Source organism: Oreochromis niloticus, linkage group LG16 (genome assembly GCF_001858045.2).
Source record: "Oreochromis niloticus isolate F11D_XX linkage group LG16, O_niloticus_UMD_NMBU, whole genome shotgun sequence".
NCBI lineage: Eukaryota > Metazoa > Chordata > Actinopteri > Cichliformes > Cichlidae > Oreochromis > Oreochromis niloticus.
This window is the reverse complement of record NC_031987.2, coordinates 17,684,036-17,709,064: the sequence shown is the minus strand read 5'-3', so window position 1 is coordinate 17,709,064 and position 25,029 is coordinate 17,684,036. Positions and strand designations below refer to the sequence as shown.

The 25,029-nt window shown below is 38.2% G+C and overlaps 2 protein-coding genes across 3 annotated transcripts in view; one reads left to right on the top strand and one right to left on the bottom strand.

Annotated features, from left to right (window-relative positions):
• LOC102079339 (glypican-6) overlaps positions 1 to 17,046 on the top strand; it is a 79,527-nt gene extending 62,481 nt beyond the window's left edge. For both annotated transcript variants that reach the window (XM_019353385.2, XM_019353386.2), the window contains 3 exons: positions 12,535 to 12,671; positions 13,698 to 13,873; positions 14,693 to 17,046. In XM_019353385.2, the coding sequence (XP_019208930.1) occupies positions 12,535 to 12,671; positions 13,698 to 13,873; positions 14,693 to 14,901 (522 nt within the window). In that variant the 3' untranslated portion in view covers positions 14,902 to 17,046. The remainder of the gene's footprint in view (positions 1 to 12,534; positions 12,672 to 13,697; positions 13,874 to 14,692) is intronic.
• Positions 16,771 to 21,272, bottom strand: dct (dopachrome tautomerase). The gene is made up of 8 exons (XM_003447284.4): positions 20,776 to 21,272; positions 20,167 to 20,466; positions 19,687 to 19,787; positions 19,174 to 19,340; positions 18,860 to 19,039; positions 18,629 to 18,764; positions 18,328 to 18,529; positions 16,771 to 17,796 (listed from the first exon to the last, which is right to left on the bottom strand). Exons 1-8 carry the CDS (start codon positions 21,059 to 21,061, stop codon positions 17,621 to 17,623), a joined length of 1,548 nt encoding a protein of 515 aa, XP_003447332.1. The 5' UTR covers positions 21,062 to 21,272; the 3' UTR covers positions 16,771 to 17,620.
• Positions 21,273 to 25,029: the final 3,757 nt, after the last annotated feature.

The following is a 25,029-nucleotide window of genomic DNA, read 5'->3' as shown; positions in this document are numbered from 1 at the left end:
CTGAGTAACATGCATGTGTGGTTTGTGAAGTCACTTGTCAGGGAAGTAAAAAAACATAACCACTCCTTTTAAAAAAATCTTGACCCTAGCATTATATTTCTGCCATCCAGGGATATGACAAGCCACTGAAACATTCTTGTTTTGGATACAGCCTAATGGAAGTAAAGTGGGCCTATCCACAGCTCCTTTCTCTGAGTTGTTTTATTTACTGACTCTTACCAAAGCCATGCAATTATGTAGATTCCACAGATTCTAGCATAACTGATACTTTCGCCGAGACCACACAAAAATAAATAGTCTGGCAGTGCATATGTGGCATGATACTCCAGGACACTGTTTGACCATAAACGCAACGATTTTCTAGGCGAGGGGTGGCACTCGTGCATGAATGTTTGAGTGCTTAAATTAAAGCCCACCAAATGAAAACTATAGCTTGTAAATCCAAGTCACCACATCGGCACCGCCTGACACAGATTTGGTCTAACAAACTGTAACACTCATTATGTGAAAATGTGCTTCATTAGTGACTTCTTGATGGCTGTTTTGGAAGACCACCTTAAAACGTTCACGAGTTCCTTTTTCCAACTAACTACCTGTACAGTTGACAGTTGCTGTGCGGTGGTGGCTGTTTGTTTAGAAAACAAAAGGGCAAACCAAAAAGAACCAAAGCAGACAACATGTCAAGTCGACTCTTTCTTCATGAAACAGCTGTGTTTACAGTTGGTAAGCTAAAAGAGGATGTAACTTTCATTTAGAAGCATGGGACTCTGGTTAGCTTACAAATATGTAAACATGTGGAGTTGCACAGCGTGGACATATTCTAAAATTTACGATGGGCAGAAACCTTTAGAGCCACTGGTAGATGTGCGTTGCACTGTATGTTGTGCATGTGCTTTAAGAAACTTTTTTTTTACTTATATGGTAAAACCACAGTCCTAAAAAGTAAATTTTTAAGCTTGGTATTAGTTTTGCATGTTGTCAAAGGAGAAAAAAGCAAAGCAGATCCGACCAAACCTGACTAACTTGGGTGGATCTGCTATGAGATCCTGTGATTTTTCAATGAAAGCTCCTCCCTTTTCCCAGAAAAAAAACATTTCTGTAGAAGAAGGAGAACAATATGTTTTTGAACTCACTGGTCACTTTATTAGGTACATTTGTTTAACTGCTTCTTAGACCAAATGTTTAATCAGGCAATCACATGGCATCGGCTCAGCACATTATGTTTAGAGACATGGACAAGATGACTTGCTGAATTTTAAACTGACATTGAGTGGTATTGGTCTGAGTTGTTCAGAAACTGCGGATCTACTGGGATTTTCCCACCTCTAGAGTTTACAGAGAGATTTGTCCAAAACGGAGAAAACATCCAGTGAGCAGCAGTTCTCTGGGTGGAAATGGTTTGTTGATGCTAGAAGTTAGGGGAGAATAACCAAACTGCTTTGAGAAGAAGGCAACAGCCACTCAAATCTGAATGCACAATACATCAAAGCATGAAGCAGATGGGTTACAGCAGACCACGCCATGTGGTCTTCTGCTGTTGCTCAAAGGATTGCTGACAAACTGAGGCTGCGTGGACTCGCCAAAATTGTAGAGTAGAAGATTAAGAAAATGTTTCGTGGTCTGATGAGTCTCAACTTCTCTTGCAGCATTTACATGGTAGGGTCAGAATTTGGCATAAAAAACATGAAAGCATGGATCCATCCTGCCTTCAATGGTTGTGGCCGGTGGTGCTGGAATGATGTGGGGTATATTTTCTTGGTGCCTCTTACTACCGACTGAGCATAGTTTCAACGCCAAAGCCTACCTGAGCGTTGTTACCAATATCACAAAGAAGGCAGTTCTGAAAGAAAGAGGGGGCTACAAAAGTAAACAGATTTCAACTCAGAGACTCGGCTGCATTATCTTAATGCTAATGTCATGGGGGGGAAAGCAGTGACATCTAGTAGAGCTCTGGGATGAGTTTACGTTATTTATATTCTTTGTCAATTACGTGAATTTGTTTGTCAGGAGTTGTGAACGTTGAAAAAAAATAATGAAGAAGCTTGTGGCGCTTTCATTGATTTAAAGATGAAGCACTTAGTTTGCCCTCAGTCACTCGGTTGATTCTTAGGCTGACAATATAAATTTGCGTGGGAAGGCAGAGCCGAGAGGAATGACACATTGCTGATATCTGGCTTGCGGCACCACTGTGGACATATTTATTCCTTGAAAAGAGCATTTAGTGCTTTTGGATCTATATGAAGGGTTTTTTTTAAGCCAGTCTGTGTGGGTTGTGGTACGTTGTAAATGAGTTTTTCCTCATCCATAGTACACTCTCGATGCCACATTTTAGGTCAAGATGACACATTTCAGATGACCAGTAACCACAAATCACAAGTTTAACAACAAGCAACAAGTTTGTTGCTCGTAATAGCAAAAATCTGACACTGTTGTGAGTGAGAGTGTGGTTCTGATTGCATGGGGCAAACAATACAGCTTTTGAGAAAAAAAGGAAGTTGTTTATGTAAATGTGTAGGAAGTAGAGGCTGCTTTGAGCACATCACCATCACTTCCTATGACTAAATTATATGTAAGATGAGCATACAGAGACATTTCCCATAGTGACACATCTCAATCAGGCTATCAGGCAACTGCAGCTGACAGTAATCCAATGCTTTATGACCTTGATCCTATAGCGATAAAAGAGACATTGCACATGCTGTATGAGGGCAAAAGGTGCAACAACCATAGAATACTTATCATCCATTTGTTACTGTTGTCATTCACAAGGCAGCACTAGTAATGTTGTCAACAGGGTGGATAGAATAACAATGCTGTGTCTCACTGTAAGCTGGGTTGAACAAAACTTTTAAGCTAAAAATATAAGATGAAGAAGCCGTTTCACCAGAGGGATTTATTCTTCAAGACAATTTCATAACAATCTTATTGCATACGTAAGTGCCTGTGGGTGTAGGACAAGAGGTATAGATATTTTATTTTGTTTTACTTTCTCCAAAGCCTGAGGTGGTTCAAATTAAATTTCCAAGAGGACAAACTGTGATGTGTATCATAATGTGAGTACGGGGCTTATCAAAGTTCAGAAAAGTATCATTTAGATTGTTTTTCAGGAGCCGGCTTAAGAGAAAACATAAATAATAAATAATTTGATAAACAAACTCAAAAAATACAAACTCAGTTCAGAAAAGATTAACCTTGGGCAGTAAGTCTTTAGGCATTTATATCTATATAAATGAGAATACAAAATGAGAAGAGCAAAGAAAATCTATACAGAAACTATGCAAACATGATCAGTGCTAGTCCAGTTTGTCCTCTTTTTACCATGCAATACTTAAAAAAAAATATCAAAAGGACATTTAGAGAAAACAGTTTACAAAAAGCAGCAATTACAGCTAGCGAGATAAAAATACTCTGTCCTGGATTATAGGTATTACGGTATTAAGATACTGCGTTGGCTATTCTGACCAAAGCCACAGAGTGCCGCGGTGTTGTATGAGAACATTTTATGTGACAAGAAAATCTCCAGTCAAAATTGTATTTTTTTTATTTGCCTTTTGAGCGTCTTAAAACAGCATGCTGTCCTCTTGTGCAGTCATTCATTTTGATAAATGTGGGACCTGACTCTGTTTGGCTTGCTGGTCATGCCACGATGGCCCAGATGCATCCATCTTTTAAGAGTAAAGGCAAAATATAAATATCAATAAAAAGACATTTAGACCACTTAATAATTTATCATTTTACTAAGCTTTAAATGATATACCGTGATCCTGTTTTGTCATATTAGTCTTCATTTTTGAACTTGGATACAGAGAGGAAATTAATACTGGCACAATAAGTTCTCCAAACCTTGTTTTTCACCACCTCTGAGATTTTTGCAATCCAAAATGCCAAACCGATCCAAAGTGATTCTCCTGATAATTTGCAGGTCTCAGAAATCCATTATTAACTGCTTGACTTTCTATGAAGTCAATTTTGTGACCGTTTTATCTCACTATGCTTTTAATATCCCACATATCCTTATTATGGTTTTCTGAGAAAATACACAAAAGCAGCATATAAAGGATCCATGTAATCCCTTACATCTGCAATCCAGTTGGATAATTGTTTTAGGGATCTTGGCCAGATGCAAAAGCACAGCTTGTCCACAAGTATATGCTGTATATACAAGTTAAAAGGTCACATTATGCTCCATTTTCCTGCAGTCTCAAATCGGCCTATATATGGCAAAGATCCAAACATGACCCACCCTCTGGCGTGGAGATGTACAAATTCCATTACATTTGTGGTCTAGCTTACAAAGATCACATACTTCATGCTACCAGATGGGTATAAGATAGTTGCAATGATAGATATGTCGTGAGTTTCTGCTGAATGTTGCAGTGACTGCAGCTGCTGTGGAATTTTTTTTTTTGTAGCTGCAAATGAAATTTACGAAACCATAAACATGGTTTATTAAACGAAGAGAGGCACAGGAAGGGAAGTCAGTAAAAGCCGCAGATATTGGAAAATGCATAGTATAATAAAAATGAGCGCATAATAACTGAGCTAAAATCATGTGGGGGGGGGGGTTTATACTTTTTGGATGTTATCATGCTGATAATCAAATTGCCCCAATAACTCTGTTTTACAGTTCATCCCTTTTTTAAGTTAAAACCAAAGGTCAGCCAGCCGCTATAATGCCAAAACAGTATTTTTTCCACAAACACTGATTTTATTTAATTCCTTCCATACATTGTCCATTTTTTCCCCCTCATCGACTAATGCTGGTGCCATAAAGGCTCTGCTACATTTCATATGTGTCAATTCATTAATGAGGCGCACTGGCCCCATTACACTGTACGCTGCTTGCATCTCTGGGGAACAGGGGTAGCAGGGGAAAGCAGGCTTGCCAATGATTGCTCTGTTTTCCATAGAGCATAGCTTCCCTTTAATCATCTGCCTTTTTCAAAGTTCGCCTGCGGTAGCCTTGGGCGAATCACATGCACAAACTCAACGCCGCTTCATCAATATTCTGTCATTTTTTTCCTCACCACGGGATCTTTGTGTGATACATTTTGCTCACTATGATAAACCATATTGCCTAACTGTGTAGTTACCATGGGACTGAGCAAATGGTTTGAGGCAAAAAGACTTAAAATGGGCCATGACAGTCCCGTTCAGTGACAGGATGTAAGTACAACATGAGCTACATCAATAAAGTCATTTATAAGGGAAATACTTGATCTTTGTGTGTGTGTGCTTTATGTGCAGAATCCAGTATAAACAAACCTAGATAAGGTTGGGCTTTAACACCACCTGTTTATTGACTTATGACTAATGAAGTCTTACTTCAAATGCCCCTAAAATCACAAAGGATACCAGCATCATTTTGTAAGACATCCTTTTTTTCTGTTGCTATTCACAATTTAATATAATCCACTTTACAAAGTGATCAAATCTGATAAATTTAGCCTTAAAAGACTAAAGATGTTGGTTTGTAATTATGCATCTTACACTTTTATTTTTGGAGACAGTTTTTTTTTCAAGGTACACAGAGATTCACTGTCACAATAAATTAAAGGCATGATGAATTGTTTCCTCTACAACTCTTATGAAGTATGTATAATGTTGAAAATAAAGTTATGCCTCCAGGGTGCTGCAGAAGCGAGCGCATAAATTCAGTTCAACTTTCAAAACTTAATTTTACAACATAGTAAGACAGCGTGGTAGCAAATCTGGTTTGACGCACTTATGCGATCGCATCAGTGCAATGTACAGTATTGAATTAAGGCAGGCGTTTTAAAATCAGTGTTTCGGCCGCAGTAATAAGTGATAAATATTCATTAGCTTTGTTTATTGCCCCATATCTTCCCCACAATTTCTGTCAGGTATATAATTAAAATGGATCACACAGCATTTACACTATTGTGTGAATGCCAGGCTGCAAAATCGAAACGAATGCAAAATAATAGCCAGATTTGTGCAACAATACAGTTTTACTTTGGTTCGTGTATTCGCTCTGAGGAAGCGGCATAGTAACGGCGTGACAGCGCTGTCACCAGGAGACGGGCTGCTCTGGTTGAGGCTTTCTTGGGCTGTCCATGTCAAATCATGTTTTGGAATCCTGCTGCAGCAGATTTCTACCAGACATAATCAGTTGTAATCAAGTTAAACGAGGAGGAAGTTAAAGAAAGTGCTGCAGCCCACAGAATGATCCTAAAAAACTTGATTTATCATGAGCATGTGGCATGTAGCCCAGCAGTCTGGGGGGTGCGGTGATGATATGACATCACTCCAATGTCATATCAAGCCACATAGCTTGTAAGTGGTTGTGATGTTTTCTAACCATGATTTGCTTTGGTGTACCATTTTCATTCGTGTTAGCACTGCAAGATAAACAGCAGAGTGATGTCTTTCTGGTCTCATCTATTGTGAAGTCACAAAGGGGAAACATTGTTTGCTTTTGCCCTCTGTTGATGGATATTGATTGGATGAAAACAGCCCACATCTATATGCAGTCTGGTAGTTACCTGCTCCAAGCAACACTGCCAGTCACCTTTGAGGCAAATGTTTCCAGACAAGGACAAAGCAGACACGACGATGTGGAGACAACTGCTACTCGAAATATCATCGCAGAGGTCATTTGCTTGATGTGCTTTAGGCTAACCACTGTTATTTCTACTGAATCATTTCAATAATATGCTAACAGTACGTTAAAGCCAGATGGCAAGCCTTGGTTGAGAGAATCTGCTGTTTATGAGTTGACTTGAACTGATGAGGAGGATTTTATGACATGTTGGACACCAGATTTAATAGTCATGTCTAGGGACTTATACCCACAGGGATTCAGTCCCCTGTGACTTGACACCATGACGGTTGATTTGTCAACAGCCTCACCGCAAGAGACTGCATTAGCTCCTCAGTGTGACTGGGTAAAAAATCTAACTTGATCACAGTTGTGATGAACACGCAAAGTTATTCTTACTGTGGCCTTCCTCCTTGTGAGAAACTATTTGGTCCGTCCTCAAATTGGTCACTGGTCAGGGAAAGAGACTTGTGGCATGGCCAAGGACTTGGTATGAGCAGAACCGACTCCCTGACCTCTGTAATTGAGATGCAGGAAGAATACTGCATTCGTATCAAATGAAAAACTATTTTAACGCAGACAGGAGGAGCAGTTGCCAGGGAAAATAAGTTGATCGAGGAGTTGTCTGCCCCTTGTGGTTTAGTGGGAAGACCTGCTGTCGAGTCTATGATTAGATTGAACGCGCACTAATTTAGTACAGACTTGCAGCAGATGGATACGCGCCGTGTCAAACAGTGACGACAACCCCAGATATGTGCTTATAAAAAGGACTGGTTGTTAATTAAGCAAGATAGGTCCTTGTTACAGAGAGAGAGAGAGGAAAGGAGATGTACCAGCTGACTGAAAAGCCAGGGGACACACTCTGCACAGGTCAGCTTGGGGAGCACTGCAAGTGCAGTGTGTGTGCTGAGAGCAAAAGTTATGTAGTCTGGCCGCATATTTCTTTTTTACCGAAAGGCACATGGCACGTCCAGACATCATTCCACGGCCAGATAAGAGCTTAGGGCCCTGACATTGTGCCGTCACTAGGAGTGTGACTGTAACTTCAAAGCCAGCGACACGTCAGCTTTTGATCTGAGAATAGGCAAGGGCGTCTGAAAACCACTGGTCAAAGTATAGTTCACTCACATTTCTGTTCTGAGCTGAAAGATGGCACACAGCTGCCACACTGTTAGAGAACCACGAGAACTTATGATCTGCCTGTCTGCACACTCAGCTGTGTGCACAGAAAAACAGCATGGGTGATAAATATTGTAAGAAACACTTTAAGTGTGTGCAAACACAAAGACTTTAAGCCCGTTAACGCCGGAATCTCATATGCTCATATGGCTGATTTTTGGAAATAATTACTCTCTGTAAACATTTCCTCATGTTTGTCCACGTGAGCTTGCCAACAGCTTTTTACAGCGAGTAAACACTGTATCGCATATCCGGGCTGTTTGGGCAGATTTCATTTGAGGTGAAAAAGGCGAGTTTAAAGGTGAGGTTATGTTTGGATCATAGCACGCTAAGCTGTGTGAGCTGTAATAGATTACAAGCTACTTTCCATTGCTGTTGCTGAATTTATTTTCTGTGGTTTGGTGCTGTTAAACTAAATCTCTGTTTACCTTTTCTTGTGGAAATAAGAGCCATAAAGAGACAAAAAGAACTGGAAAATTAAATAAATGCATGATCTAACTGCATTGCACACACACACACACACACACACACACACACACACACAGTGCTCGTTAAAATTCAAAATAATTAAAATGAAAGCTTGGATAAAATGATTCAATACAGAAAGGATAGAGAAGACTGGGCTTATTCTGTATATCAAAGTCGGAAGACACCAGAGGCTTTACCCACAAATCTCCTTTGAATGGGAGCTCTGTTGTAAGATCACGGGTCAGCTAGCCATGAAACTTTCACTTACATTTAGAACTAAAGCAAGACAGAAAAAGACCAAAAAGAGTGGGGACCTTGCAGAGTCACAGCGAGTAGGCAGAGAGAGAGAACAGCGCAGTGAAGAAATATATGGTTCATGACAGGAAACAGGGCAACGGGGTAAAAGAAGAAAAAAATATGTCTGAGGAGGAAAGTGGAGAGTTGACAGTGGTGCTGCAGTGGTGCTGCATACATGATTAAGCTTCAAGGTAAATATAATTATATATTTTTTTTTGTTTAAACTAAGGAAAAAATGTTTAAAAGATAAACCTGGTGATGCTCTTTACTTTATTATTGTCATCAAATTCATAAAAAGATCCTAACCTACAAAAAGGTTATGAATAGTGATCTTGAAGCCAAATCCTGATTTAGCTTATTCATTTGTGCAATGTAGCTCCATTGTATTTTTTGTTTGTTTGTTTTTATTTTAATTAAGACATATTACCTCACCATACAATTGCACTGGGCAACATGTATCTTAAGAGCAATAAACAGGGCCCATTTATTGTGGATGTATATATACTGCATCCTGCAGTCGCAAGTACCCGTTCGTGCACCAAACGTGGATTAATCAGCCACTTTAAATTGTGCTCAGCAAATAAACTCCTGCTTGGGAAACATTTGTAACTTCCCAGGGCCCAGTTGCTGTAAGAAATTCATAAGCCTCTTTTAAAAGTTAAACTACATGCGTTTACATCTCCTGAGTAACCAGCGGGGGAGAGGATAAATGCCACATGCACAGCTGGGAAGTTGGGAAGTATTGAGAGAGTGAGGGACCAAGTAACACCTGTTTGGTTTTGTGCCGTTCATGCATGCAATATGCATTAAATGTATTATACACAACGTATTTATATATTCCAAATATATAAGCTGCCATGTCAGCTGTTACCTGTATATAATAATAAGCTTTGCTAGATTCATAATAACACTGCTGTATAGTTCACTTTTGTTTCCCCAAATTTAAAGGATTTATCTTAATTCAATATTAGAATTAATAAACTGTTACAGTTCTTAAAGAAACATTTAAAGACACGCATTTGCACACTGTATCACTGGCAGATTAGTGAATAAAGATACAGCACTGTACCTGTAAGTAATATATAATATAGATGATATGATGCATGAAACATACATCCCTGCAGGATTAGCCTCTAAGACCTTTATAGTGCATATAAAGAATAGGAAATATATGCCTATATATCTATATATAGTACTTTTTATTTCAGTGCAGACAGTATATACACTGTATATTCTATATTATAGAATACATAGCAAATATATCATTGCAGGAGAAGATGGTTTAATGGGTTTTCAAATGGCTCATTTAGCTCTGTTTATTTAAATAATTATTTAAAACATGTTTTTTAATGAAAATCAAAAGCTACGTTTCTGTCATATTTAAACCATTTAGAAATTATTCAGAAGAGATCATTCAGTGGAAAACATCTGTACAGTTAGCGGCGTTTGAAGATAAGTCTTTTTAGCGGCACTTCTAATATCTTAAGGTCCTTGTGTTTTCGGTGTTTTTATATGGTCCTTAAATTTAGAAGTTATTGAAGTCCTGGGACTGAATAATAATCTAAAAATGAATACGGCTTGCACTTCTATTGAGTAAATGCTTCTATCAACTCCCTCATCAGCCCTTATTATAGATTGTAGATATCTCACACTAATGCCACCTTTAGTGTCATTAGGAATTGGAGCAGCTATCACATAGCATGATAATAGTCATTTGTTAGGATGTCACTGAAAACAAATGCTATGTAATATCCTGATGTGAGGCGCCGGGGAGGTGCTGTGTCTGTGATCTTCATTGTGATTTTAATGAGAATGTCAGTGCTGTCAGTAATAGGTAGCAGATTATAAAAAGAATCACACATCTCCGCTCTGCTTCCTCACATACCATGGGGACATGCGTTTCTTCTACACCGTAGACGTCTATTGTGTGTATGTGTCTGCGTGTGTGCTTTTTTTGTCTGTGTAATTTTGTCTTCCATTAGGCTTTCTGCTGACATCTGTTTGGATGTCATGTCTCCCATCTATGTTTGGCCACATGGAGCTGAACTTTGATGTTAAAGAAGCTTCATTAGCAAACATAATTAGTTTCAATTTGCAAGGTTATTTTGTCACTTTCATTTCCTCCCTGGATTTTTCGTCTACTCACTTTCATCTCACCAGATCTCAAAGACATAGTGCCATCTAGTGGCCTTTGCGGTTGGTTGCATTCGAGGGTTATTTGTTGGAGTGGTAGTATTTGTTCATAGGCAACGTGCAGTGAGACGAGAGGCAGACGTTTCTCAGAGGCTTGTTTCTAATTGTTTTAAGTTTGCAAAACCTTTCCCTTTTTGCAAACTTAACACAGACTTTTTAGGGGGTTTTTTCAGTTCATGAAGCTTGCAGATTTTTAAAATTCTGTTTCAAATAGGATAATAAATTAGCTGCTGCTTGCAACACCTTTTCACTTGCATCCACATGAAATAATGGCCACGCAATACTTGATAGAGGTATTAATCGAATATTTTCATATCAAAAATGTGTCATTCCTAGTTCAGTTCCCACTTTTTCCACAGGTTCTGGTTTTTGCCAGCAGATCCTGAGGAAAACTGTGAATCTCACTTGTTAGACTTAACTTAATGTATGAGGTTTAGTCAAACATTGCCAGTCAATCTCTTGTATTGAGTGTAGCCTCGACCCTCTGGGCAGTATCAGAGCTGCTCAAGTGCTTTGGCATCAGTGTGACAGGATTAACACATCAAAAGCAGTGTCAAGGCCTACAGCAGCGTCACACAGTCAGTACAGCACCTTTCATGTTCTGCTCAGGTTCACTACAATTTCACGTAAGCCAACAGCAAGTCAGACGGAAAAAGATAATGGGGCCAACCTGCTGCTATCAGGCTTTCCCTCAGCTTCAGTGAAATATGTCAAATTCTGCGTGTTTGATGAAAGATTGGAGTTCAACAGGCTCAAGTCAGGAAACGATATCTGACTTTGTCACATGGCTGGGATGCAAAGGAGCATTTATGTCTGGCATTCAGTTTGAAATGATTGCTGCAAGCCTGCATAGTCTTACTTTCCATGATGCAAACATTTGATAGTCAACAGAGAAGGAAAAATTAAACCCAAATCGTTTGGTACGAGTTCAAGAGCAAAGATGTCTTCCTGAGGTTTATAATCAGCTTGTTAAGGTGTGTTAGTGAGCAAAAGTGAAATGCTTCTCTACCTTTTTCACACGAGATGCATCCAGAGTAACAGTAAGCTTTATTCATTTCACTCAAATGCAAAATTTCAACCTGCCATTTCTCATCCACTGTGTGTCAGAAATGTCTTAGTTTAGTTTGGTGTTTGTATTTTCTCTCAAATGATTTTAGAAGCACATACTGTCGTTAGTAACACTGTGTGATTTGGCTTTTTAATGACTAATCATCACTGTCAGTAATGGTAATATTTTAGGAGCTTTACCTTACAATATAAACCACCTTGAGGCAATTGTTGTTATGATTTGTTGCTATAGAAATAAGAAATAGGAGCATTTGAGAGAACGGTCATGTACTTTTTAGAAAAACAACACATTGCCTTTTTCATATGTCATACATATATTAGGAGACATAACGTCTTATTCACTTCAATTTGTGTAATTACTTGAGTGCTTTCACAGACATTTTCTCTTTAGCTGCTATTTTTTATTACATTAACTGTGCAGAGTTTTTAGATACAAAAAGACCGTTTTGAAATGTAATAAATAGCTTATAGCTGTTAATAAACTCCATATTAATGTGCAATAAAATGTAATTCAGTAAATATTTCTGACCATCTATTCTTGTAGGTACTGCTGGACACGTATTTTGTTTGATATTTGGGGCTGTGATGTGAGGAACTGAAGTGAAACTGATTTTTCTGTATTAATGTTACATTGTAAGCATATAAAAACATCAATAATCCCTGAAACTGTATTTATGATATGTATGATCCTTGATTGGAAATTAGACTTCATGTACTTATACAGGAGGCTTTTTTCCTATCTCACAATGACCCCTGTCTTTGTGTAGGTGGTTGACATAAAAGAGAAACTAAAGGACTTTAAGAAATTTTGGTCGAACCTGCCTGAGGCGATGTGTGTAGAAGACAGAGTGACCGCTGGAAATGCCAGCGAAGAGGAGTGCTGGAACGGACACACCAAGGGCAGGTAAGGGCAACAGAGCCCGAAGCTAATGCCAGCTAACACAAAAGGTTAGAAGTCCAAAGTCTGTTCAACCTGCTTCATATTAAGAAGTCTAAGCCTAGAATTGAAAATCAGATTATGTGCTTTCACCTGCTCTGCAAGAGCTTAGCATGCGTTTTGATTTGAACTAAAAGTAAGCTGTTGTCTTAAACATTATAAAAAAACCTTTTCTATGTGGTTTTAATTCATCTCGTGTAAAATATAATTTGCTTCCATGCTTTTTGAATTTGGTGGCATATTTGTGATATTGTGTTTTTCTTCTTTTTCTTCTTCTTTTGTTTATAAATGTTCAACCAGCATCTAGCTCCATCTGTTATTTTGGTTTCATTTTAAAAAGCTAACATTTGCATTAGGGCTCCAGATCCCCCGGCCGTTACTGATCTAACTGAGAAATCGATTATTGCTTTTAATCATTATATCAACTATATGATTTTGAATATTTTAAACTTCTTTAAACGTTTTAATTGATATTCAGTGCTATTTTCTGTGGTAGAAACAACAATATCAATTAAAGAAGTGAAATGTTGCCTCTTTCACCTTAGCGAAATTTCAGACGTGTATATTTTCCAGAATGATCTGGACTTATGGAGAACAAATGCTGCTGTGTCAGATGATCTGTGGAATGCCATCACATGACGACCTGCCGCTTATTCACGAACAGGAGTGCATTCAGCTGACACGTTTTCCCGAGAGAAATATGTCAAAAGAATGTCAGAACATTACCCTACACGACTGGGTCAAATGTTCATTTTTCCAACATTGTTGTTACCTCAAAGAGCAATTCCCAAGTGCTGTGCTGGACCCATGACTCAAAACATTTATGGAATTCGACCATGTTTAGCCTGTCTCTGTTTTTGTTGAGTGAATGCTTCTGATGAGATTTCAGAGAAAGCAGTCTATAACAGCTAAACAAAGTAAATGTTTTCTTTGTTTAGCAAAAAACAGTATCAATGAAAGCTGTTTTTTTTTTTCTTTTCTTTTTCCATCAAGGTACTTTCCTGAGGTCCAAAAGGATGGCCTTACCAACCAGGTGAATAACCCTGAAGTGGGTGTTGACATCACACGTCCAGACACCCTCATCCGTCAGCAGATCATGGCTCTGAGGGTGATGACTAACAAGCTGAAAAATGCCTACAATGGCAATGATATCTACTTTCAAGACTCAAGTAAGCCATTTGCCATTTCTGTCATACACACAAATAGAACAACTCACTACTAATAAGCTGTCTGCCTAACCTTGAAGCAAAGGTGATCAGCGTCGGTAAAACTGCAAGCAGAACTAAAGGTGCAAATAACAAAAAGTGTAGAATAATAAAAATAATAATAATAATAATAATAATAATAATAATAAACAGAAACAACAACAAAAAATCCTTATCTTCTGCCAGGTTTATGAAATTTTGAGATGTCACACTGAGTGTGCAAAATCACGTTCTGTTTAACTGTACAAATGACACAATTATACTGATAAACAAAAAGTAAAGAATCACAAGTAAATACACACTGCTAAGTTCATTTTAGCCACTTGGGGGCAGTAGAAATAGGCAGACACATTTTTTTTAAACATTTTTACTTAATGTCTACTTAATGAATAAAAGTTTAGCATTGAGTCTAATTTAAGAATTGTTTTAAATCTCTCATAAGTTGATGAGAAATATATTTGAAGCTAAATGCTTGACTGTGTTAACCAGGCAGTGTCTGTTTATTATGTACTGTTGGGCATATGTGTAGTGTGTATTTATTAGCATATTTGAACAACACTGAGTTTATGATACAACGTGCTGACCATAAAATGAAGACAATTTAAGAGACTAAAGGAAAACAGAGAATGACATATTTCCCACCAGGTGGGCGATAATCATGTGATATTTAAACCCTTTAATTTATACATGAGAAAGTTCCACAGTGTCTGCTGGAGAGTTTGAGCAATGTTACACTGCTATTGCAGCGCTGTGCTCATTCTGGCTTGTGTTACGGTATTGCAGGCGATGAAGGCAGTGGCTCAGGCAGTGGCAGCGGCTGCACAGAGGTCTGCCCCACATACATGGACGGTACGGCTGCGACTGAAATCCCCGTGGTGAGAGCCGACCGGAGCGGGCCTGTGGATAACTCTGCCCCGCTCTGTGCACCGTCTGTAGCACTGCCAACCGTGCTGGCCCTTTCAGCCTTGGCACTTCAGCGACAGTGGAGATAATGCTAGAGGAACAGGCTAAACATGGACAGCAGGGGGGTTTTTTTCCTTTTTTTTCCCTTTTTTTGCAGTTTTTGTATTCAGGCAGATTGGAGCAGACAGCATTCAGACTGCCAGCTTCAAGGCAAGAGGAGTCTGCTCTGAAAAAGAGAGCAGTCAAGCATCATGAGTTCCCACTTTCCCAAAGATTGTGCAGTGCCATCCTTAGACTTGATATGTTTTGGCATCACTTCACCATCTAACAGCGATGCCGCCCCTACTAACTCTGCTTCTGAGATTTTAATAAAGGTATTATTGTAGGTCTTAATGTGGAAAAATATAACACGCACTTTGATTGTTTTGATTTTTTTTTTATTGCAAAAAAAATAGTTTATTGTGGGTTGGAAAAAATGTTGAGAATGTGGTCATTTTATACACATATTATTTTTTTTAAAGCAAAGGATCCTTTGATTTGATCTGAATGGAACATGTGGTTTTAACTGACACCTTATTCCATTGTCATGAACTTACGTGCCAATTATTCATTTCTGATGAGAAGCAAAAGTATTTATCAAAACATAATGCTGTCATGTTTATTTTTAGATCAAATGCAGCTTCTAAATTGTGTTTCACAATCACTTTAACTGTGTCATATGGCAAGATTGTAGTTAACTATGTCATGGGTTGGTTATGCATCTGCACAGCTTTTAGCTATTCTCTTAAAAACCTTTCAGCAGCTGCCTTGTCCTTAAAGTCACTGTTAGGGTTAAGATTGACATTTTATATACTAATTTGCCTTGCAGCAAATTCATTATGTGCAAAAATATTCTCATATCAAACTGGATCCTTAGGCTTCAAGAGTAGATAGCCTGGACAGATTTATTATGGAGCAGTTACTCACATTTAGAGAAGGTGCCGCTAATATATGGGTTATGCTGTCAAGGTAGATGCTGCCTCTGCAGCGTTGTGGTGTGCATGTCCTGGTATAAAATATATTTATACCGTGTCAAATATTGTGATTGATAATATAATTAGTAAGTTAAGGGTGGCACAATGGGTCTCATGCAACCACTAAAATGTAAAAATGCAAACCACTCAGTAAAGGAATAGTGCCTAAAGCTAATCAAATACAAATGTAAAAGAGGTGTTTAAGTGCTGCACACAAGTGTTCTTCTCACAGCACAGAGGAGGTCATGTGAAGTCACTGAGAAGCAGGATTATGTTCTTTAACTGTGTAAATGGACGTTTACCATTTTGCACTCGAAGACGATTACTATCAGTTCTTGTGCTGCTGTAACCTCGATGTTAATTTACAGTAATTGGGGCTTTTAGCATTTTCAAAAAATACTCTAGAAATATTTACAGTGTTTTGAGATGATTCATTAATACTGTAAATGTTGTTTTTCCTCTATTTTTAAGGTTCAGTAACCAAAGCATATTCTGTGTGTAAATGAACGCTGTAGCAGCAAAACTAAAATACTGTGTGACAGTATTAACAAGTTGAAATTACAAATTTTTAAAAAAGAAAGAAAATTATATATATATATATATATATATATATATATAGATGTATATTAGCACAGTTGTAAAAGGTTATGGAAATATTAGGAGAAGAAGCAGCAACAGCACATAGTGGTTACTGGAAATGTAAAGAAAGGGTCTCTAAATTTATCTGGAAAGCTTGAATGGTTGTGTCTGCAGCACAGACAGGCTTGAAGCCGACCACAGTCACCTGTGAAATGAGAATCTGTGGAGACTGGACAGAGCTGAATGCTTCAGTGAAGCTCCTCACTAGAGCGTACTTACGGAGAATGTGAGAGGCCTGGCCGTGCTGAGGGGGGCGGACAAAATCAGCCTGTATGTACGTCCACTGTTCTCTGAGAGCCCGACAGGTTCATAACCAACAGGCCTGCTAAGCTTACATTTCCAAGGAATTAGCCTGTATTAAGTCCTTTGCAGCATATCACTGAATATTTGTTGAGCTTTTTCTTGATTTCATACGAGTCACTTTTTTTTAACCCACATTTATTTCAAGAAATATAGAGGAAATATGTCAAAGTTTCATTTAAAATGATCCATTATTATAAATTTTGATCTCATAAGATGCCCTTTTTATTGTTTTGTATCACTGAACTTTTAATATTTTTGCAATAAAATATTGAAAATGGATGTATGGTCAGAGAAATTATGACTCAAAAAAATGCTCAGTTTGGGTTTTTTATGTTGTTATTTCTTTGTTTGTTTTTCAAAATTAATGCATTGCTGTATGATTTGAAAACTAATGAGGAAAAGTTTCTATGGGGTTTTAAAATAATTTCAAACTGAGGTGTGAAGAACTAGTTGAGCAAATATGCCTTACTGTTTTCTGGTGCAATTAAGATGATTGCATTTTTGTTTTATTGCTGTTCTTGAGAATAAATTCTTATTTTAAAAAAACCCAAAAACAATTTGTAATCATATATGTTTTATATATATTGATGATTGAGATGGTAAATCAGGCTAAAACTGGTTAAAGTAGAAATGCATTTAATTAAAGACTGATTTAAGAATGCGAGGTACTTGGTAAAACAATCGTGTGAATCATTTGCTAACATGAAATTAGATGTAACAGCTAAAACAACATGCTATTCAAAGACAAGATTATTATTCTGCTCTTCTTCACAGTCGTGACTGCAGACAGGGTACTCCATTACTATGAGGTATGTTTGAGCACTCAAGCGCATTTCAGAACAACAGGTGAAATCTAGGCTTCTTCTGTGTACTTTCTATTTGTGAAATCAGCTTTTATCAGAGGTTCAAAGCCTCTGTTTCTCCGCTGACGCAGGTAGAGCACAAAGATAAGGAGAAGCACCAGGAGACCGATGAAGATTCCTCCCAGAGTGGAGCCCAGCACAAAAACAGCCGGTCCTCCATCTGCATCTGTATAGATGAAACAGGAGATGGAGATGTTTGCTGAAACCTTTGCAGTAGCAGGATAATTGAATATGAATGAAATCTGTAAATAAGAAGACATTTGTTCCAACATAACAAAAAAGGGTTTTTTTTAGGTCGATGAGCCAGCGCCAGTGATTCGAAAGTGGTCAGCAGTGAGTTGATATTTGTTTTGAAACATGCAATGTTGCCCTGTTTTATTAGTGCTCACTGAAATGCCACACGTGTCTGTGGGGTATATATAATTGAAATATTTTGCCGCAAAAACTCTCTATTAAAACCATAATCTGTCATTTTCAGACTTTGGTCTTGTGCAGATCATGTTGGTTGTCTGATTTAGAAAATTCTCTACTCTTCTTTACTCTTCATGCAAACCCAGGCTAACTCTTTGCTTCATGCACACTGTACACACTTGAGTACAATCAATCTTTTCTCAAACACCAGTAAGAAATTACATCAATTTTCCAAAAATGTCCACCTATCCCACCGATCAAAGTTCTTCTTTCACTATTTGCTCACCATCCAGGGAAATGGCATAAGAATATCCCAGCTGCTCAGATGGAACATACACTTCCTCATTAGTAATGGAAGGGAAGAAGGGAACCATGTTGTAGTCTCTGTTGTGTCCAATGGGGGCCATCTCATCTGGGAAAGTGGCGTTGGATGGAACAAACCTTCTCATCCATTCATCAAAAATGGCATCAGTGAAAGCATGGAGCACCTGCGAAGTACAAATAACAAATTTCATTTCATTTTTTAAATGAAAACAAAGTGTGTCAGAGATTTTTTATCAGAGGAAACCACTGAATTAGGTTCTCACCAGAAAGATGGGGTCATTGGCTGCAGAGTGAGCCAACGAGCTGGTTCCATTGAGCAGTGAGTGGACAAGATTGTGAAGGTTGTCAACGGTTTCGTCCAGTTCTCCATCTGGTTTGTCGTACCCTTCAAGAGCATTTCTGTGAGGTACAAACAACAGCATTAATTTATTTCTTCTGTGAAAGAGGTGGTATAAATTTAACATCATTAACAATGCTGAACACTCCACTTTTACCTAAAGCTAAAGGAGGAGTTGGTGAAATAGGGAGGGCTGTCAAAGTCCCGAATTCCAAGACAGCTTCTGACGTCAGTCATTGTAGGCAGAGTCCTGTTGCCTTGCCGGATCATCCCTCTCTGTATGAAACCTTCACTGGTGCCATTACAAAGGGTCACGAGACGATTGTAGTCGTCGAGACTGGAAATAAATTAGATACATGTAAAGAATTTAAATGTTTCACCAACACATACCATGAACATTCGTTAATTGGTTACACATTTTTAATACAATTACTGACAATTATTTCCCTCCAATCAGTATTTTCTGCTGACCTGTTACACACCACCCCCCATCTGGAGAACCTGGACTGGTTACTGATGAGGAAGGGGTTGTCTGGGTTTCTGCCTCCCAGCAGAGTGTCAGTGCACACATCACACTCACTCTGCCCTGTGGCAAAGTTCCAATATGGGATTGCAAAATTCTCATTGCCAGTAAGTCTCTGCAGAAGAAAAAGAAACACTCGTGTTTGTATGAAAAAGTATTGCTAAATCAGCAACATGGCTCTTTAGGGATGTTTTATAAGGCCAACTCTCTCTCGTTTATATTTTATATATATAATTTTTAGGTATACCATTGTTTTTATTTTTTAAGTATGTCTTTTTTTTAATGCATGAGAAGTTTAAAACGTCTTTGGGAAATATTGTAAGAATGATTTGTCTGTCAATTTTTCACCAAAATGTTAGTCATCAGTAAACTTATTGAATATAACATGCATTAATCGGAGCATTATCATCAGTGAATTTAAACAAGAATTGTGCACGCAATTTAAAAATCTGATGAGATACCTGGAGTTCTCTTTCCAAACTCAGGAGGTGATACCTGTGCCAAGTAATGAATGCTGGCCCTTTGTGTGAGAAATCAATGGCTTTGAAGGGACGACCTGGACCTGGAGGAAAATGAATTGTTTCATTAGCTCCTTTTTAGTATCACAAAACAGTTCTGAGCTTAATAAACACTATATCTAATGCCTAAATATATGTACTTTATAACAAATATATGACAACATAAAACAAAAAGTTAAATAAAAGCATTCCTCTTATCAGTTTATATGTTACAGAATGTTTGTAGTTACAGTAAAAAAGGTCTATATTTGGAATTTGTCAAGCTTCATTAAAATTTCATTAAAAAAAGGAGAATCTGCATAGTATTTGACTTATTTGATCAGTTCTAATACATATTTCTATTGTCATTATATTCCTGAAGAATAAAACCCACACATTTAATGGTTGTAGTGGTTTTGTGTAAATATGACCATGATGGTTTACCAAGAAGAGTGTCTCTAACAGAGTAGTAATGCTGCCAGACAAAGAAGTCATAAACGGAGATGTTGGCAATCTGTGGCTCGGTTCCATTTGGTCCGAGCAGTCCGAGCCAGTGCTGGGTGGCGATGATGTAGTCTGGGTGGATGCTGCTCTTGGCCAGTTCCAGAGTGTCCAGGAACTCTTGGAGCTCTTCAGGGGTCAAGGAGTGGATATTCTTCCGCACGATGGGAGCTTTCCTCTGGTCACAGTTTGGTCCGGTCCAGCCAAACTTGCACTGGCCGCAATCATAACCTGCAAAATTACCTGCAACATAAAGAGCAAATTAATTGTCAAATCGTGCAAGTAAGTAAAGTTTATTTATAAAGTGCTTTTCACAGACATGTAGTCACAAAACACTGTACAACAAAATAATAAAACCTAAAAATGCATTTTAAATGCAAAAGATAAAAACAGTTACTACTGCTAAGAATCTCAACAGAAGGCCTTATTAACTAAAAAGCAGACGACAGACGAGGTTCAACACAACCCTTTACCTAGTTAAATCTAAGTCTACTTTAATCGTTTACGGATTTAACTTTTCTTATTTATGTAAATAAGCTGGTCAGCACCCACCAGTACATCTGCAAGTCTGATTGAAGAATTTGGTCGGCCACCTCTCTCTGTCATCAACATTCCTTAGTCTGTACGGTCCTCCCCAGGGTTTGGTGTCGACTCGAACAGCAGTGCAGCTTCCTCTTCCCGACAGTGAGCCACACACATTGGCAGGGTCTGAGCCCAGAGCAGGGCAGCACTGCTTAGACAAAATCCCCTCCACTGTGCAGCACACTCGAGGAAACTGAGCCTCTGACAGGTGAGGGCCAAAGAGTAAACAAAGAAGACCAAGACCCAGAGCAATCATGATATATCACCTGTATGTTTCTTTCAGTCAGCAGTGACAAATCAGCTTGTAGATCAAATCTCAGCTGTAATACGCTCAATTAGTTACCCCAGAAGAGTGTGGAATCTCACTCTGCTACGGTTCCTTGCTGTGTATCTTTGAATTAGATTCAGTGATAGGTTTAATATCTACAGAAACAACTCCTGCAGCCAAATCATGTTGTGTTCCAGTTGCCTCGATGCACATTAAGAAAGCCTCTGATTTCTGTTCTTGCTTTTGTAGAGGAGGATTAAACCACTGGTCTTGTGATGATCACCTGACAGCAGAGCTCTGAGCCACACTAAGATCCGGATGAATTAACCAAGGAACTGCCTGAAGGAACTATTAAGACAATGTATAGAGACTTTGTGCCAAAGGACTCCATTGTGATTTTTATTTGTTAGCTGTGGTTGAGTCATACTCAGCTATCCAAATAAAATCAAAATAGTTTTCAAATCAGTTCCCCGACTGCATGCCTAGTAAATCTAAATAAGAGACTAATCACTTTAATCCTGCCAGACGTTTTCTGAAAGTTTTGGAGCTTGTTAGCACAGGTTGGTTTTGAGCTTTTTGCTCTCCACATTTTCACCACAGGTCTCAGCTGACGTCTTTTGTTATCCATGTGATTTGTGGGAAGAACAGCTGTAGAAGTATTACGATGTTGTTTCAAAGACCTCTTTTATCTTTCACACACTATCCATACAGTGTCACTGTCTGTGTGATTCCTAACAGATAAAGAGCATAATGGCACATGTCAGTATGAAACTACTGGAAAATATTTGATATCTGTCCATTCATCCATCCATTCACTTCCACTTATCCTTTTGCAGAGTTGCAAATTTGTGCATATTTGATATCAGTCACATAACCAGTGGCAGAAGAACTATGATATTTTAAATACAGACGGCAGAAAACCCTACAATCAAAATGCAGGGACATTAATTGCTGCCTAAACTTAATACCTGGTTGTGCCACCCTTAGTAGTAACAAATGCAATCAAGTATTTGTGATAACTGGCAATGCATATTTCACATCACTCTGGGGGACTTTTGTCCCACTCCTTTTTGCCAAATTGTTTTAATTGAGTCACACTGGAAGCTATTTGGGTATGAGCGGCCTGTTTAAGGTCATGCCAAAACATCTCATTCTGATTCAAGTCCAGACTTTGACTAGGCCACTCCAAAGCAGTCATTTTGGGGGGGGGGCTTGCATGGTCAAGCATTCTCCTTCATTATATTCTGATAGAGAGCAAACTTCAAGACTCGATCAAGTCTTCCAAGTCCTGAAGCACTAAAGCAGCCCCAGACCATCACACCATCATCACCATATCTCTATGTAATCCGCGGCAAAATGTTTGTTTTTTAAAGTTACATGATGTGTACTGTGTCAGAAGGGATGGCAATCTGATGAAGATATGATCATAACTGTAGGGGTCAAAGTTTCCTTTCAAGAGTTCCTTGAAAGTGTTTATACTCTGAAGACAGAACAAGTCATTCTGATAATTGCTGAATAGCTCTACTGTGTCCTAAACACTTTTAACAAGTGGTGTTGATGATGCTGTTTAGGTTTCCATGTGACAAATTGTAAAATTAGCAATCAGTGCTGAATGAAATAGAATAGAATGGCCCCTTATTGTCATTGTGCAACAAAATTTCTGGAGTTTTAAGAATGGGTCGCACTGTCATCTGGGATACAAATGAAAAACAAATAATAGTAAACTAATAAACTAACAGATTCAATTTGTCATTAACCACACACGCTGTTTTACTTGTGACTGAAAAGTATGAGTTCTTTCTCTTTGTGGGTTTGAGTTTTGATACAGTTTGTTTCTCACTGCCCTTAAGAAATAAATGTGTTTTACCCAGCCTGTTTTCAGAGGCAGAACAACTAGAACTACTTTCTGAGTGAAACCACTAATCTTTACATTTAACAGACCCATATTATTACTTCCAGCAGTGGCCTTCCATGTGGCTGATGAGAGCCTATGTACATGTACTAATTAATGTCATGAATAGTCAGTTTTCCCCTACTGGGGAAGACTTTCTTTACTGATAGCAAAACTCAAACATAAGACAAAGAAAGTTAAAAATGAGACATCATTAATAGAAAATGTAAATGAAATTAATAAAAACTGTGTGCTATAACACAGGGCTTTTTATTGTTAGGCCCACGGTCTGTACCAGTGGTAGCCCATGATTGTGACACATGCAAAAAAATAACATGTGGAACTATGCTTTATTTCATTAGCATTTTTCATTATAATATAATAGACTGTGCTCAAAACCCATTAACCAACACAAAAAATGGACATTTACCAACATAAATCACAATATTTCAAATAGCCATAATTTGAACACAAAGAAAACCTGTTTTAAGTGCAGCTCAGTCAAACAATTCCCCCCTTTTCATAATGGGATGACATTCATAAAGAAAAGTCAGTAAGTATCCAAGTCAAAGTATATTTAACTTAACAACTTTAGCTGTTGTTATGATTCAGTGCTCTATGAATAGAAATGAACTGAAAACTGAATTGAAAATAGCTTAACAGAGGTAAAGTAAAAATAAACACAAGATTTATAAAGCAAATGTAATCACGGCTCCATGAGAAAAGTCATGTGTGACCACTGCTTTCTTTATGCAACAGGCCATGTGAGGTTCACTGCACTCAAAAGGATTAAGGAGCAGAACTCCCTGGAATTTCTCTGTTTTAATTATTTCACGTCAGTTTCAGTAAATAAGTGTACCTACTTGTGCAGATGCAGACTCACAGGCCGTTTGATTGTGGTTCATCACAGTCATGGCTTGTCATGTGTACTAAATGAGATCTGTTGCCACTGAATGGCATGATATCTCACGCAAACCAATAAAGAAATGTAAATCACATCACAGACAAGATACGATCAATCAAACACTAACAAGAAAAACATGTTATAATGGTTAAGCAAACAAAATTATAGAGGTGGGGGAAACAGAGATGAACACAAACAAATCACTTTTAGTTAGAAAAGACTAAAATAAAACATCCTTAAAAAGTAAGTAAATTAAATGTATTTAATTAATTTGTTAAACATAGTGTGCAAATTAGGAAAACTTATGGGAGGAGTCGTTTGCAAGCAAATCCTAACATGGCATCATCCATATAATGGAGTATATAGATAAATGTTAAGGAGCGGAGCTCTAGAAGGACTTTACATCCCCTGGTGGTGGTGGTGGTGGTGGTGGTGGGGTGTTGGTAAAGGGATGTAGAGCGATAGCTGCAGATGGATTTGGTGTGGTGCAGGACTTCTCATGAGTCATAGTTGAAGCATCCTGCTTCTGATAACAATTCAGGGAAAGAGGTGGAGATGTGGATTTGGTTTGCAGCGATCAGACAGCAACAGAGAAAGAAACGGTTTTGAAGTTTGACACCAATGAAATGAATAGCTCGAAGAGGCTGTAGCAAAATGTGTTTGGTTTATCTGTAAGCATGAACAACCTGGGTCAGCTGATTGAGTGGGAAGCACAGAAAGTCAGATAAAGGAAAACAGATGTTTGCTAAAGAGAGTCACAATAAAGACAATGTTTTAGAATAATTACTTCACTGGGCAACATACAGCACGAATAAGGGAGACGCTGAGCGAGTAGGTCTGTGCAGGTCATATTTTGGATCTAAAATAAGGTCATTCATCAGCTTGTGCAATTAGTTTTAAAAGCATGACCCTGCTTAATTTCTGGTAACAAGATCAGCTACAAATATTTGTATTTGGAGATTGTTTGTAGATTCTTTGTCTTTTTAAAAAATGGAAAAGCAGAGTGACCTAAACAAAATCCTCCTTTCTGTCAAAGCTGGTGAGCATCCACTTAACTTGGTCTCGGTGGACCCTGTCAGTGGGTGATCCACAAACCCTCAAACATTCATTTAAAATTGTGTTGACATATGGCTTTAAAAGCCTGAAGTCACAGTATATATT